The following is a 17,823-nucleotide window of genomic DNA, read 5'->3' as shown; positions in this document are numbered from 1 at the left end:
TATAGCATGATTCAGTCAACTTCGTCGCAGAAGGATAATTTCCTAGACCTTCAAAAAAAACATAATCTTTGTAAAATTGAATTTATTAGGCTCATTTTTTTAAATTTTTAATGCGATGAAAATCATTGGAAAGATCAGTAAAAAATATTGACATTTTTAAAATAAAATATTTTTTTAAAAATAATATGTGAAAACTTTTCACTCAATTATTATTGTTTTTTTTATTCTCTATGGCCATCTCGGTAGCTCAATTGATTTGGGTGTTCCAGTGAGTTAAAGAGATTTAATTGACAAAGCTATTAATTATTTATTGTCTTTTTAATGTCAAAATAGTTTTTTGTTTGGCAGTGATAAAGCAGAAACACCTTCTTATTGATTTATTTATTATTATAATTTTATCTTTTTTTATATTAATATATTTTCTTATCTGCAATGATGATTATGGAAATATCCAGCTAAGCCTTTGGACCCGATGGCCTGCGCGCCCACTTGATAGTTACCTTTTTTAGAAATATCGCTAAGAGCATCTGCAATGTTACCATGTTATAATACTAAAAAATTTTAAAAAAAATACCTGTGAGTGGACCAATCAAAGACTGATCCATCTTATTGTATATGAACACATTTAAAACATGTTCACATTGAACATGTTCATGTCACATCATTTTTTTTCTCTTTTTGACTGTTATTAACACCCATCAATGCCGCAGCGTTGTGGCTGCTCTAATCGCTTGATAGGACCATAGGAAAGGTACAAGAAAATACAGTACATAGCCCAGTTAATCTCAACTGTCAGTACACACACCTTCCTTCTCTTCGGTTTGCCCTTCCCTATGCAGTCGGCAAGAGATCAGAGTGCGGCACTGATGACGACGAACCACCGTCGCCTCTTCCTCCTCCTCCTCCTCCTCCCTCTCTCCTCCTCCTCCTCCCTAGAAGCCACCTCTGCCGCCGGTACCATCATCTTCACCACCTTCGGCCGCAGCCGCTACAACTTCGACATCTTCTCCCTCCCCCTCACAACCTCCTCCTCCTCCACCCTCCCATCTGACAACGACCGTCAACTCACCGACGGCGTCTCCATCAACTTCAACGGCTTCTTCCCTTCCCTCTCCTCCTCCTCCTTCCTCAACTCCTCCTCCTCCTCCTCCCTCGACTCCCTTCTTTACGTCACTGAGCGCAACGGCTCCTCCGCCATCTATCTCGACCTCTTCCCTTCTGTTTCCGCTTCCGCATCTCCATCCGCTCGCCGAGCCGCCCTCCAGTTGCCGACCCGCCTTCAATTCCCCCTCCTTCCCACCTCTGGATCACCTCGCGGAGCGCCTCTCATCTTCATGATGGATCGCCCCTCCCTCTCTGGCGATCTCCTTGTCTACGTCTCCACCCACCAGCCGAGTTCCTCCCCCAGGACAAGCTGGGCCGCCGTCTACTCCACCCACATCCCCACCGGCCGCACCCTCCGCCTCACCCCCTCCGGCGTCGCCGACTTCAGCCCCGCTGTTTCCCCCTCCGGCGCTTGGACTGCCGTCGCCTCCTACGGCGCCGAGGGTTGGTCCGGCGATATCGAGGAGCTCCGCACCTCCATCTACCTCCTACGAACAGAGGACGGGTCGCGCAGGTCTCTCCTCATCGATCATGGCAGCTGGCCGTGCTGGGCGGACGACTCCACTCTTTACTTCCACCGCCGGGGTTCCGACGGGTGGTGGAGCATATACCGCGCCACCATCAGCTTCGCGTCCACCGTGGTATCCGTCGAATCTGTTGTCCGGATCACACCTCCCGGTTTCCATGCTTTCACACCGGCGGCCTCCACCGGCGCTCCGGGAGTTATAGCGGTCGCAACGAGGAGACAGACTTCCAAATTCCGTCACATCGAGCTGATCGACATGAGAGGCGGAAGCAACGTTTATGTGGAGGTGACACGGCCTGTCGTCCCCTACTCCCACCACTATAATCCCTTCATATCCCCTGATGGATCCAAAGTTGCGTACCACCGATGCAGGGGAAGCAGCAATGGAGATCCATCCTTGTTGCTGGAGAACATAAAGAGCGTCGCACCGGAAACCTTTTCACTCCTTAGGTTCGATGGCTCCTTCCCTTCCTTCTCGCCCGACGGTAAACAGATTGCTTATGTCAATATGCCCGGGTTGTTCGTGGTGAACTCCGATGGCTCAAGCAAACCAAGGGAGGTTTTCTCTGGTAATGCTTTTCCTACGGCGTGGGATTGGAAGAGGAAAGGTGTTATCTACACAAGCACTGGCCCCGTATGTGCCGGAGAAAGCACCAGAGTGGATATCATTTCCATCACTCTCCCTGACGATGACGGAGATAAGGACGCACAGCCTTCGATCAAGCAGCTGACAACTGGGGGCGAGAATAACGCGTTCCCTTCCCCATCACCAGACGGCAAATGGGTCGTCTTCCGATCAGGCCGTTCTGGGCACAAGAATCTGTACATTATGGACGCCGAGGAGGGCGACAGTGCTGGAATTCATCAGCTAACTGAGGGATCTTGGACTGATACCATGTGCAGCTGGTCACCTGATGGAGAATGGATTGCTTTTGCCTCCGACATGGATAATCCAGGGAGCGGAAGTTTCAGTATCTACATTGTGCATCCAAATGGCACTGGGTTGAGAAGGGTGGTGCACAGTGGAAATGGAGGAAGAACAAACCACCCCTGCTTCAGTCCTGACTCCCAGAGCTTGGTCTTCACCTCAGACTATGCAGGAATTTCAGCAGAACCCATTTCCAACCCCCATCATTACCAACCTTATGGGGAAATTTTTACCATCAAGATCGATGGTTCTGACATTCAACGCCTCACCCACAGCTCCTTTGAGGATGGCACTCCAACATGGACACCCTTTTTCTTGGAGCCTGCCGACGTTGCTGAAGCTCTAGATGGCAGCGCAAGATGCAGCTTTGATGACTGTCACTGGCTCAATATAAGTCCCCAACTTAATGAACTCATTTCTGCTACTGCCTGCTAATGAGGTATTCATGTTGAACCCTGCTCATACTAGTGCTCTTGATGGTAATGTCAACGATAATATATACTTGTAATAATGCACAGGGACAGAAAAACTCAAAACTGATGAAATATACTTTTGTTACTTGTATATTAGTTTTGCATTGTATAAACATAGCTTAAATATGAGACTTGGTCTATTCTCCTTGTCGCTATCCCAAAAACATGTTCATCTCAACATATATTTGTTGTACCTAACAAATGGATAGTTAATTCCTCAAGGAGATAAGAAGGGAAAAGGAAAATGAATTACTTGTGCCGTTCCTAATCTAAAAAATTATAGTTGTTGTTCGATTACCTTGCTTTACTTTGGTGGTCTTATGTTGATTTTTACTTGTCCTAGCATATAGATTCATATGCTAGTTAAAATAAGGTTTGTGTTTAATGTCACTTATGTTATTTCTGTTGTTGAAGTATGTCATGTTATATGATTATCTATCTATTTATTGTGTGGTACAGATAGGACTACTGTTGATCAGTAGTATAATGATGTGAGTAATATATGTCTTAATTGTTAACCCACCACGTTGTTGGAGCCTGTGCAGTATGTCTTGTCTGATCCCTCAGTTCACTGTGCTCTGGGAGGGTGACTGGAGAATGTAGAGTACGGACAGAGACTTGCATTTGTTTGCGATGTTTGCTGCGTGTTTTTACCTGCATTCGTTGGTAGGATTATTACATAGTTTAATTTACTCATATATTACGACTGTTGCATTTATTTGTTATAATTGTTGCACTTGTATGTCATTATATACATGAGTATATGTACATGTTATCTATACCTGTTGCACAATATTACTTCTCTATTGTTTAGTTGATATACCATGCTCGACTACCATGATTCATGCTATCTGCTGATTATACCTACTACCTGTTGACTAGTGTTTATATCTCTTGTACTTATTCTTTCTAGTTGTTACATTCTTGTTACTCCTGCTAGTTTATCTTACATGACTTCTATTCTGTACCCACTGAGTATCTAATGCTCACTACCCAGATCCTGGGGTTACTTTGTTTTCTCCCCAGGTAGCAGATAGATTATTTGGAGCTTGGAGATTCTGTCGGCTGGTTCTGTCTCACTGTCTCATTTTAGGGAGTTTATGTTGTGGTTATATGGTTTATAGTTGTATACAAGTATGGATTTTATATTTTGTGGACATAGACTGTTGGTATGTTGGGTTTGTATCCGTGGTTGTTTGTTTTGTCGAATGTTGATTCAGATTTTCGATGCTTTCGTTTCCTACGTGTTTCTATTGTTGCATATCTGTGATTTCGTGTGTGTGATAGTAATGTGTGGTCTTGTAGGCCTTATGTTATAGTTTATGTTGCATCTGTGGTGTATGTTGTGACGTGTAATCCTTATTCCAGTTGCATGTGGCTGAGTATCATTGTATGTATTTAGGGAAGATCATTGTTACTGAGCAGATGTTGTCGAAATTTTTCGGACAGCCTCCCGAGACGTGACAGGGAAGATGAGTTCAGCCGATAATGAAGCCATCTAATTGAGAAAGGAGCTTCGTCTGGCTCGAGGTAATCTCCTTTCAGATGAACCATCAGAAAAAATTGTAACACCCCGATTATTTCTCCCTATTTTTAGGAATTTTTAATTAGATTTAAAAAAAAAATTATGATAAAGGTCCTTTAGTTAAATGGTAGAAGGGAGTTTGATAAAATCAAATAGATGAAAAGATTCGTCTTGCAAAGACGAATCCAACGAGACCAGTTTTGACTAAATCGGAGGTCGTTTGATGGCCGAACCACGCGAACCAAAAACGAACCCGGTTCGCTACAGTAATAGATTTAATTGTTTTAATTGGGTTAATCGGTGGGTTAGGTTTAATCGGGTTACTGTGCATTCCCTATTAAAAATACGCCGACTGTTTCTGTTCACGCGCCCGCGTCTCGCGTAGACGGCGCTCGGCCCGCCGCCGCCCGTTTCCGCCGGCGGAAAGCTCGGAACGGACCGAGGATGAGGGCTATAAGAGGAGGCCGCGACCAGATCCCTAGCCACCAGCCCGCCTCCTCCTTTCCCTCTGCAACGTCGCCGCCTCTGTTCTGGACCATCCGCGCGGAGAAGACGAAGCAGAGCAGCCGCCGTCTTCCTCTACCCTTCGCCGCCGCTCACCTGCGACTGCCGACGCCAGCACCGCCTCCCTTCTCCCTCAGCCGCCGCCTTCGTCGTCTGCATCAAGGCAAACCCGAAACCGGTGCCGCCCCCTGTTTTCCTTCACCCCCTGCACAGCACCGCCGCACCTCCGTCGCCGGAAGACGCCGCCGCCAGTCTTCCCCTGCACGCGCCGCCTGCGTCCTCGTCCAGTCGACGCCGGAGCTCCAGAGCCGCTTCCCCTGTTCTGCGGATTCACGCGAGGAAGAAGACGGGTTAGTTAATTTTAATTAACTGAGTTAATTAATTAAGGTTAGTGAATTAATTACTAGTTAAGCTAATTAATCAATTAATTGATTAATCAATTAGTTAATTAGGATAATGATTGGTAATTAGATTAATTAGTTAATTAACATTATTTGATTGGTAAGTTAATAAGTTGTTCATCTATATTGTTAATTAGGATATTTAGGTTAATTAATGTAATTAGAATTAATTGGTTCAGTTAGTTGGTTAATTAAGTAATTGAATGTTGATTAATCAATGATTCAGAAGTTAATTATTAATTGAATTAATAGACCTAACTAATGATTTAGTTAATCAGTTTAATTAGTTAGTTACTTGTTAATTAATTAAGTAGTTAATTAGTTGATTAATTAACCCGTTATGGTTAATTAATGTTCCATTAATCTTAGTGAATTGGTTAATTAAATTTATATTGAAGGATTAATGAAGTTAATCAAATTAATTAGATAAATGAAATAGTTAGATTTGGGGTAAGATTAACTCTTGACCCAATTGAGTAATTAGATTAGGTTAATGATTTTAGTTAAGTTATAGTTATGATTTTTGTAGGTCGTGCGAAGAAGGTGCTAGAGCACATCGGAGAAGGTCTCCGGTTTCACAAATCTTAGCATTAAAACCTTAGTGAGCTGACAAGGTAAGTACATCTCTCACCTGCAGTATGAGTTGCTCCGTTGTTTTCTTTATTCTGTCCATAGTATGTAGAGCATGCATAAAGTATTATTTCCATGACATCATTTTAAAGCATGTGTAAATTGTTTCTTTCCAAATTGCATGATATAAGAAGTATAAGAAAAGTATTTTACTTTAGACAGGCGGGTATCGGGCGCAAGGCCCACGGGCACAAGGCCCATAAGAAAAGGAATTCTGGGCACAAGGCTCACAAAGAATTCTGGGCACAAGGCCCATAAAAAAAGGAATTCTGGGCACAAGGCCCACAAAGAATTCTGGGCACAAGGCCCACAAGAAATTTAAGTGATACCTCGCTGGACCCAAAGAAGGATGTTTATTTATTTTCACTTATATATAATATAAGTTTTTCCCATGTCATCTCCAACATTTCTTTCATATAATAGCATCAGTTATTACGAAGTTTTCTATGGTTTTTGTGAGTTAGATGATGTACTTACTAAGCGTTGCTTATAGTTTGCATTCCTCATATTGCAGATAAATAAAAGGAAAAGTTTTAGGAAAGAGGAGGCAGCTGGAAAAGTGTTTGATGTGTGGTGTCGACGGAACCGCGGAATAAGATCCACAAGATTAAATTAAATAAATATTTATTTTATCTAAGAAGTTATTTATTTCTTTTGCTTCCGCATGTTAAACAGAAAAAGAAAAGTTATTTGAGTTATTTTATTTAATAAGTAAAAGTTAAGGAAAGTTTAAAGTACGTAACGTCTCCCTATTAGTATAAGAAAGAGGGGGGGTGTTACAAAAATATTGTTATATCTCAAAAGCATATATAAATTGCAAAGAGATTAAATCTTATTTGTAATCGAGCCAGCTCCAAATTTAAATTAAATTGAATAAGTTGAAGTTGAACCAATTAATTGATTTGGACTGATTTGAATAAGTTAGGGTGAATCAAATTAGGTTTGGTTTAATTATATTTTTGGTTTATATGGTTTAGGATTTTTAAGGTCAAATTAGATAAATTGGATTTTGTTCAATTATATTATTGGTTAAAGTATTTTTATATACGAAGAGTTTAGGGTTAGGCTTTATACTAAGATGTTCTCTCTCTCTCTTTTTTTTAAATGAAAACAATTGTGGCATTTCTGGGAAGCCACAGCTATCCCGATGGAAGAAACACTTCGTCTAAATGTATCTTAATCGATCTTTTCGCTTCTAAAGGTAAGTCCTTTATGATGATCTGTATTATTACTATTATTATTTGACATGCTAGAGTTGAACCCACGTTTATATTGATTTATAATTTATGGGTCTAGTTGAGAGAGCATGAAGGTGGTTTTCGATTGATCGTTGAGGATTTGGATTTCTTCAAATGAGGTGGGTTTTTTTTTTCTTGATTCTATTTAACATTTTCCTCATATTTGATTAAAATCGACAAATTATAAGTATGAGATTAAACAAATATATGCCCCTGGAGCATAGCTGAGTTAGTTACGACGCAGCAGAGTTGCAGAAGAGAGCAAGAGTTCGAATCATGGTGAAGCCAGACAATACTTTCCTGCGTCGTGATCAATTGCAATTTTTTGATTTACCTCCTCACAGATGATCGTGGGGTCGACCATGTGGGGCCGCTAAGATGGCGAATTCTACCTTTCTTGTAGAAGAGATTAAACAAATATATAATTTTTGTTGGTGCAATTACACTCCGGATGAGAAATTTTAATGTTTGATTAGTATTTAAGTTTAGGTACAGAAGTTTGATCTCACCTGTGTTAGAGTGTGTAAGAAAAGCTCTCGTAGGTTTGGAGATTGGATGTAAGACAAGAGGAGTCTAAAAAAATTGAGGATTAGATTCTTGGTAAGAAGAAATCCGTGTAGGTCAAAAAATAGGATACAAAGTAAGAAAAGTTCAAAAAGATCAATAATTGAATTCTTGGCAAAAGTAGAAATGCTAACAGATATGCAAGGATAGATGAAAATTAGAAGATGAAAAAGTTCTAGGCACAAAAGTTCAAGGAGCAAAAGGTACATCACATGAGATACTTAGAAAACGAGGATAAAAAAATTTAGATGAACCTTAATTATTAAAAAAATGATAAATCTCAGTCAGTCTCATGGACTCAATCCCTGGGAGTGGTCGGTCAGGTCCCACGGAAGTTTTTCATCGACCACTAGGGTAAATCGGGAAGCGCATACGGCGGCCAATCCAGATGCCCAACATCCTTTGATTGCGTTTCCCATTTGAAAGAAAATTCCTACAAATATGTCGTAACTGGGGTTCGATCCGCATATGCCTGGGTTCCACATCCTTAATTATTAGAATGACTGAAATCAATATGTCAATTAATTAGTAGCATTATTAATTAGACTTCTTGTTTGACTTGATGTTGCTTACTGTTTGACTATTTTCATTTGAACTCATCTATTAATTTCTTATTTGGACTGAATCTATTTTTTTTTTAAATGATAAATCTCAGTTTGTCTCATTGATTATCTCTGAAGATGACTGGTTTGGCCACATGGAAGTTTTCCACCGGCCACCAAGATAAATCGGGAAGTGCATGTAGCGGCCTAGCATCCTTTGATTGTATTCCCCATTTGAAGAAAAATTTCTGCAAGTACGTCGTAATTGGGATTCGAACCGCAGATGCTTGGGTGATAACCTAGATGTCCAACCGTGGCATCATTGCTTCGGAAACGGTCTGAACCTATTTTAACTTGCTATTATAGTTAACTTTAATTGACTTAATATTTTGATTATATTTGATTAATTTTGACTTTTATTTGACTTTCTTTATGTGGTTCGATGGTCAATTTTTTTACTTTAAGTTTACTTTATTTTTTAATCGTTGACTCTACTTGATGTCTACTGACTCCCTTTGAATTTACATCGACTTCAATTGATTTCATTTTTTTAATTAATGCAAGTTTAACTGTGTGATAAATGCTCTTACTTTATATTCATTGCATGCATAATTTTAAAAGTAACATGATTTAAAAATTTTAGATTAGAAAATTTAATTTTACAAAACTTTCTTTTTGAATCAATTTTTAATGTATGTAAAAGGAAAAACAAGAGAAGATTTAAGGTAGAAGAAGTTCGAAAGAAGTGAGAAAAGAGAGAAAATGAATATTTTATTAAGAGAGAAAATTAAATATTTTATTAAGAGGGAGAAATAATATTTTATTCAAGAGATAAGAAAAGTGCATTTTAAGGAGAGAAGAAGAGTACCTTTCAAAAGAAGAAATATTTTATACATTAGTGCATTATATCTTATGAAAAAGAATAATTCGATATACCAAGTTTTCATTAATATGAGATGTTGAGAAAAAAATTAGATCACACTAAGTTTATTATATATAATTTTATTTTACATTTTATAAGAGATTATTTTCATGATTTAAATCTGACTTAAAAGTGATAGTAATTTTACTATGACGTCGAGGCTCCTCTTTTAAATTATATCTTATAACTTTAAAAATTAATTTTCTAACTTAAACTTGATTTTTACACATCAAAAAATGAAAAATTATTAGAGTACCAAGCATCACATTAAATCTATATTTTGTTATATAACAAGATATTTTAATATATGACAAGTTTAACATTAAGTTATTTATGGATTTGATGTGCTTGTTAAGTATACACATTAGACAGTCGAAGACTTATGGATATCAAACATAAGAAAAGTAGTCATAGTGGGTCAGGTGACCAAATACTAGGTAGTGAAACTTCTGATAAATCTGATGACCAAACATAAGAAGATGTGAAAATCTTAGTGAATCAGTAGGGAGCTGAACTAGACACTTGATAAGGCAAGACTGGAGGTATCACATAGGTAAGTTGAAAGACTTTCTGACAAAGAAAGTGATGAGGATTGCATCGTCTTTTTGGGATCGAGGATAGTCTAATAACTAGGTATAAATCTGACTACTAAACTGCTCTATGTTTCTCAATCTAGGTGGACAATAATATTGTCCAAAGTTTAAAAAATATTTTGAGGACAAACTTTGTGGTGTAGAAAGCAACTTAGTGATCCAAGTGACTATAAGAGTTCCGGGCAACCTGATGTATATTAAGTTTGATTAGACAAAGTCATGGACTTCAGCGACCGAAACAAGATTCGAGCTATTTATGTCCGAGCGATCGAAGTTCTTTCAGGTGACTGAAAGTTGAGATCTAGCAATCTGGATGAGACAATCAAGGGATAAAAGTTGATCCTTTTCCAAGCAGTACTCGAAAGGAGTTCAGGTAATCGGTGATAAAGCTATTAATTATTTATTGCCTTTTTAATGTCAAAATAGTTTTTTTTGTTTGGCGGTGATAAAGCAGAAATATCTAGCTAAGCCTTTGGACCGGATGGCCTGCGCGCCCACTTGATAGTTACCTTCTTTAGATATATCGCTAATCGCTTGATAGGAGGATCATAGGAAAGGTACAAGACAATACAGTAATAGCCCAGTTAATCTCAACCGTCAATACACACAACTCCCTTATCTTCGGTTTGCCCTTCCCTTTATGCAGTCTGCCACTCTGCCGACTGCAGAGAGATCAGAGTGCGGCACTGATGACGACGAACCACCGTCACCTCTTCCTCCTCCTCCTCTTCCTCCTCCTCCTCTTCCTCTCCCTCCTCCTCCGCCTCCTCCCTAGAAGCCACCTCTGCCGCTGGTACCATCATCTTCACCACCCTCGGCCGCAGCCGCTACAACTTCGACATCTTCTCCCTCCCCCTCACAACCTCCTCCTCCACCCTCCCACCTGACAACGACCGTCAACTCACCGACGGCGTCTCCGTCAACTTCAACGGCTTCTTCCCTTCCCTCTCCTCCTCCTCCTTCCTCAACTCCTCCTCCTCCTCCTCCTCCCTCGACTCCCTTCTTTACGTCACTGAGCGCAACGGCTCCTCCGCCATCTATCTCGACCTCTTCCCCTCTGTTTCCGCTTCCGCATCTCCATCCGCTCGCCGAACCGCCCTCCAGTTGCCGACCCGCCTTCAATTCCCCCTCCTTCCCACCTCTGGATCACCTCGCGGAGCGCCTCTCATCTTCATGATGGATCGCCCCTCCCTCTCTGGCGATCTCCTTGTCTACGTCTCCACCCACCAGCCGAGTTCCTCCCCCAGGACAAGCTGGGCCGCCGTCTACTCCACCCACATCCCCACCGGCCGCACCCACCGCCTCACCCCCTCCGGCGTCGCCGACTTCAGCCCCGCTGTTTCCCCCTCCGGCGCATGGACTGCCGTCGCCTCCTACGGCGCTGAGGGTTGGTCCGGCGATGTCGAGGAGCTCCGCACCTCCATCTACCTCCTACGAACAGAGGACGGGTCGCGCAGGTCTCTCCTCATCGATCACGGCAGCTGGCCGTGCTGGGCCGATGACTCCACTCTTTACTTCCACCGCCGGGGTTCCGACGGGTGGTGGAGCATATACCGCGCCACCATCAGCTTCGCGTCCACCGTGGTATCCGTCGAATCTGTTGTCCGGATCACCCCTCCCGGTTTCCATGCTTTCACACCGGCGACCTCCACCGGCACTCCGGGAGTTATAGCAGTCGCAACGAGGAGACAGACTTCCAAATTCCGTCACATCGAGCTGATCGACATGAGAGGCGGAAGCAACGTTTATGTGGAGGTGACACGGCCTGTCGTCCCCTACTCCCACCACTATAATCCCTTCATATCCCCTGATGGATCCAAAGTTGCGTACCACCGATGCAGGGGAAGCAGCAATGGAGATCCATCCTTGTTGCTGGAGAACATAAAGAGCGTCGCACCGGAAAACTTTTCACTCCTTAGGTTCGATGGCTCCTTCCCTTCCTTCTCCCCCGACGGTAAACAGATTGCTTATGTCAATTTGCCGGGGTTGTTCGTGGTGAACTCCGATGGCTCAAGCAAACCAAGGGAGGCTTTCTCTGGTAATGCTTTTCCTACGGCGTGGGATTGGAAGAGGAAAGGTGTTATCTACACAAGCACTGGGCCCGAGTTTGCCGGAGAAAGCACCACAGTCGATATCATTTCCATCACTCTCCCTGACGATGACGGAGATAAGGATGCACAGCCTTCGATCAAGAAGCTGACAACTGGGGGCGAGAATAACGCGTTCCCTTCCCCATCACCAGACGGCAAATGGGTCGTCTTCCGATCAGGCCGCTCTGGGCACAAGAATCTGTACATTATGGACGCCGAGGAGGGCGAGAGTGCTGGAATTCATCAGCTAACTGAGGGATCTTGGACTGATACCATGTGCAGCTGGTCACCTGATGGAGAATGGATTGCTTTTGCCTCCGACATGGATAATCCAGGGAGCGGAAGTTTCGGTATCTACATTGTGCATCCAAATGGCACTGGGTTGAGAAGGGTGGTGCACAGTGGAAATGGAGGAAGAACAAACCACCCCTGCTTCAGTCCTGACTCCCAGAGCTTGGTCTTCACCTCAGACTATGCAGGAATTTCAGCAGAACCCATTTCCAACCCCCATCATTACCAACCTTATGGGGAAATTTTTACCATCAAGATCGATGGTTCTGACATTCAACGCCTCACCCACAACTCCTTTGAGGATGGCACACCAACATGGACACCCTTTTTCTTGGAGCCTGCCGACGTTGCTGAAGCTCTAGATGGCAGCGCAAGATGCAGCTTTGATGACTGTCACTGGCTCAATATAAGTCCCCAACTTAATGAACTCATTCCTGCTACTTCCTGCTAATGAGGTATTCATGTTGAACCCTGCTCATACTAGTGTTCTTGATGGTAATGTCAACGATAATATATACTTGTAATAATGCACAGGGACAGAAAAACTCAAAACTGATGAAATATGCTTTTGTTACTTGTATATTAGTTTTGCATTGTATAAACATAGCTTAAATATGAGACTTGGTCTATTCTCCTTGTGGCTATCCCAAAAACATGTTTATCTCAACATATATTTGTTGTACCAAACAAATGGATAGTTAATTCCTCAAGGAGATAAGAGGGAAAAATGAAAAGGAATTACTTGTGCCGTTCCTAATCTCGAAAATTATAGTTGTTGTTCTATTTCCTTGCTTTACTTTGGTGATCTTATGTTGATTTTTTACTTGTCCTAACATATAGATTCATATGCTAGTTAAAATAAGGTTTGTGTTTAATGTCACTTATGTTATTTCTGTTGTTGAAGTATGTCATGTTATATGATTATCTATCTATCTATTGTGTGGTACAGATGGGACTTCTGTTGATCAGTAGTATAATGATATGAGTAATATATGTCTTAATTGTTAACCCAACACGTTTTTGACAAAATCTAATGACCTAGGGGGGCTATAGGCTCACAAGGCATGCTTAAACAACCATAGTAGAGATCTTCAAAGTCATGACCAACATGTTTTCGAGTGATCCAATTTGAGTGGAGTGACTATAGTTGTTTCTATAGAGGTGGAAGCTTATCTAATGAGTTCCACACTACAAAGTCCTCAGAAGCAACTTCTTTATTGCTGCATTGATGCCTGAAGTCGAAGAAAAATTCTTGATTGACAGGACCCACTTTGTAAGAGTTTTGATTCTTACACTAATCAACAAGATTGGCTATAGAAAAATACCACATCGCAAAGCATCCTACAACCCTTGAAAGCCATGTTCTGACCGTCCATTTAACCGACTAGTATCAATTACCTTTTATATTCCAGATAGCATACAACATGATAAAACAATCAACATTGTGGAACATGTGAATGTTTCTTAAACTTTGATGTCATGTCTGTGTAAGCAAAACAACAGAAACACTTACGCCTGAGAATTTACAGCTATGTTGTGTTCATATTCCTTATTTTTGTTTGAACATTTCTTTGTTAGTCAGAATCGCTTCATAGAAAGTGTTCCCTCAAGAATAACTGGATGTCTTACTATTGGTCAAGCAAAGGGAAGACGAGTTCAGCCGATAATGAAGCCATCTAATTGAGAAAGGAGCTTCCTCTGGTTCGAGGTAATCTCCTTTCAGATGAACCATCAGAAAAAAACATTGTTATATCTCACAAACATATAAAAATTACAAAGTGATTAAATCTTATTTGTAATCGAGCCAGCTCCAAATTTAAATTAAATTGAATAAGTTAGGGTGAATCAAATTAGGTTTGGTTTAATTATATTTTTGGTTTATAGGGTTTAGGATTTTAAGGTCAAATTAGATAAATTGGATTTGGTTCAATTATATTATTGGTTAAAGTATTTTTATATACGAGGAGTTTTGGGTTAGGCTTTATACTAAGATGTTTTCTTTATGTCGGCTCCTCTCCCTCCCTCTCTTGCAATTTCGTCTAGCATATGCCGCTTCTCTCTCTCTCTTTTGTTTTTTAATGAAAACAATTGTGGCATTTCTTGGAAGCCACAGCTATCCCGGTGGAAGAAACACTTCGTCTTAATGTATCTTAATCGATCTTTTCGCTTCTAAAGATAATATAATATATGAAAATTTAAAAATAGGAAAAATTATTTAGTTTATCATTTCTAGATGCAGGTATAAGGTATGATCTGTATTATTACTATTATTATTTGACATGGTTGAGTCGAACCAATGTTTATATTGCTTTATAATTTATGGGTCTAGTTGAGAGAGCATGAAGGTGGTTTTCGATTGATTGTTGAGGATGCGGATTTCTTCGAATGAGTGGGTTTCTTTTACTTGATTCCATTTAACATTTTCTTCATGTTTTATTAAAATCAACAAATTATAAGTATGAGATTAAACAAATATATGATTTTTGGTGGTGTAATCATATTCCGGATAAGAAATTTCAATGTTTGATTAGTATTTAAGTTTAGGTACGGAAGTTGGATGTCATTTGTGTTATGAGTGGGTAAATTTGGAGATCGGATGTAAGGTAAAAGAAGTCCAAGAAAATTGAGGATTAGATTCTTGACAAAAAGAAATTCATATAGGTCAAAAGATCGGATACAAAGTAAGGAAAGTTCAAAAAGATCAATGATTAGATTCTTGATAAAAATGAAAATCCTAACAGATCATGAGATTGGATGCAAGGATAGATAGGAGACAAGGAAGCTCCTGGCATAAAAGTCTAAGGAGCAAGAGGTTCATTTGACATGAGGTACTTAGGAAACTAGGATAGAAAAATTTAGATGAACTTTGATCAGACTAAAATTAATATATCAGTCAATTAGTAACATTATTAATTAGACTTCTTTTTGGACTTGATGTTGATGACTGCTTGACTATTTTCATTTGAACTCATCGATTAATTTCTTATTTGACTGAACTTATTTATAAAAAAAATGATAAATCTCAGTTAGCCTCATTGACTATCCCTATGACCGGTTCGGTCCTAAAGTTTTCCACCGGCCATCAAAATAAATCAAGAAGTGCACGCAGCGATCAACCCAGACGCCCAGCAACTGAACCTATTTTAACTTGCTATTATAGTTAACTTTAATTGACTTAATATTTTGATTAATTTTGACTTTTATTTGACTTTCTTTATTTGGTTCTATGGTCAATTTTTTTACTTTAAGTTTACTTTATTTTTTAATCGTACGTTAACTCTACGTCTACTTATTACTCCATTTGAATTTACATCGACTTCAATTGATTTCATTTTTTTAATTAATGCATGTTTAACTGTGTGATAAATGCTCTTACTTTATGTTCAATGGTAGCATGATTTTAACAGTATCATGATTTAAAAATTTAAGATTAGAAAATTCAATTTTACAAAACTTTCTTTTTGAATCAATTTTTAATGTATGTAAAAGGAAAAACAGGAGAAGATTTAAGGTACGTAGAAGAAGTTTGAAAGAATTGAGAAAAGAGAGAAAATGAATATTTTATTAAGAGAGAAAATTAAATATTTTATTAAGAGGGAGAAATAATATTTTATTCAAGAGATAAGAAATGTGCATTTTAAGGAGAGAAGAAGAAACATTTCAAAAGAAGAAATATTTTATAAAATATTTTACGCATAAGTGCATTATATCTTATAAAAAAGAATAGTTTGGTGTATGAAACTTTCATTAATATGGGATGCTCTAAGAAAGAATCAAATCACATTAAGTTTATTATATATAATCTTATTTTATATTTTATAAGAGATTGATTTTGTGATTTGAATTAGATTTCAAGATCATATTATAGTAATTTTACTATTGTATTGAGGCTCCTCTAGATATGACTTTAAAAATTAATTTTTTAACTTTAAACTTGATTTTCAAACATAAAAAAATGAAAGATTATTGGGGTATATAACAAGATATTTTAATATGACAATTAGTTGAAAGTTAGGTTATTTGTGGATTTGATGTGTTTGTCAAGTATACAAGTGCAAGAAACTTGATAAGGAAATAAATCTTGATAAATTAGGTGATCAAATAATAAGCAAACATAAAAAGTCCTAGTGATCCTAGCTAGTGAGTCTAGTGATTAGACACTAGACAATTGAAGACTTGATTAGTCACATTGAAGTTGAACCATGTGAAATGCTGTGGTTGTATATGGTATCTTTTATTCTATTTACCACTGCATATTGTTTAAACAAAATTGTTATTTCAAATTATTTAATTAAATTTACTTAATTATTATTCCACTGTAAAATACTTAGTTATTATTCCGTTATAAATTCCTGTAATTATTTTTATTTTTATTATTACTATCGTCTCAAAAATTATTAAACATGTTATTTACCCACTATAACATGCTTACGATCCTACACATCACTTTGGGAACATCTTCACTCGGAAACATTCCTAGAAAGATCATATAGGATTCTAATCATGCACATCACTTTGGGAACATCCCTACTTGAAACATCTAGGAAAGATTGCACGAGACTCTAACCATGCACATCATTTTAGGAACATCTCCGTTCGAAAATATCTCAAGTAAGATCACACAAGAGTACAAGACTCTAGTTGTGCACATCATTCTTGCTTGAGAATATCTTCGGAAAGATCACATAGGACCTAATTGTGCATCTATTTTGGAAACATATCTAAAAAGACCACACAAGCCCTTAGCCTTGCGCTCATCTCGGGAACATCACTATAAAGACCAAGCGAGCCTTCAATCGTGTCCTCATTGGGAGCATCCCCAACTGAGAATATCCCCGAAACAAGACACACTATAGAACATCCTCAACTGAAACCATCCTCAACATGCCGCACTCGAGCCATGGGAACATTCTCAATCGAGCCATGGGAACAGTTGATTATTGACGTGCAGGCTCAAAAGTCATTGAATATAGAAAAATAGAAGCTCTATCAAATTTGAATTAGTAAAAAGAAATACGGTCGAGCAGTGAAGAAGCAATAATGATCGGCATCAATCAATACTGCAGTATGATTATCACCGAGCTCAACGATAAACAATACCGACCTGGCATCTGTCCCTCACCTTCCTCTCAGCATCTCTCCTACGTACGCCGATGCTCCACAATCAATGTCATGAACTGGCGATCGAGTCAGAAGGAGACAGAAACCGTGGCATTCAATTAAGGATCGAAGCCTGATACAAAAGTTTGGTTCATTTTGTCCCCCCTAAAAATTAACCTACTCCACATGCATGCCTCCTTCTTCTTCATTCCCTTCTCCTCCTCAGTCCTCATGAGGAGTACTCCTCATGGCCTTGCCGACCGCTGTCATTTCTCTCCCATCATTCATTTCTCGGACCCCCTCCTCTTTAACCATGCAATGAATGGCCCAAATTAAGTCATCCATTGGCCGCGTAATATTCTATATTCTATTCGCAGGAACGGGCGATCGAT

At 39.5% G+C, this 17,823-nt stretch overlaps 1 protein-coding gene and 1 pseudogene across 1 annotated transcript; both read left to right on the top strand.

Moving 5' to 3' along the window:
• The first annotated feature begins 815 nt into the window (after nt 1–815).
• On the top strand, nt 816–4,274 carry LOC141820250 (uncharacterized). The gene is made up of 2 exons (XM_074707541.1): nt 816–2,997; nt 4,058–4,274. Exon 1 carries the CDS (start codon nt 834–836, stop codon nt 2,991–2,993), a length of 2,160 nt encoding a protein of 719 aa, XP_074563642.1. The 5' UTR covers nt 816–833; the 3' UTR covers nt 2,994–2,997; nt 4,058–4,274.
• A 6,365-nt stretch (nt 4,275–10,639) lies between these two features.
• On the top strand, nt 10,640–13,065 carry LOC141820232 (uncharacterized; annotated as a pseudogene).
• Nucleotides 13,066–17,823: the final 4,758 nt, after the last annotated feature.

Source organism: Curcuma longa, unplaced genomic scaffold, assembly GCF_044706935.1.
Source record: "Curcuma longa cultivar G26 ecotype Majalengka, Jawa Barat unplaced genomic scaffold, ITB_CL_G26_1.1 utg2798_np1212_758248_RagTag, whole genome shotgun sequence".
Classification (NCBI taxonomy): Eukaryota; Viridiplantae; Streptophyta; class Magnoliopsida; order Zingiberales; family Zingiberaceae; genus Curcuma; species Curcuma longa.
Note: the sequence above shows the minus strand (reverse complement) of the source record. Positions and strands in the feature narration are given on the sequence as shown.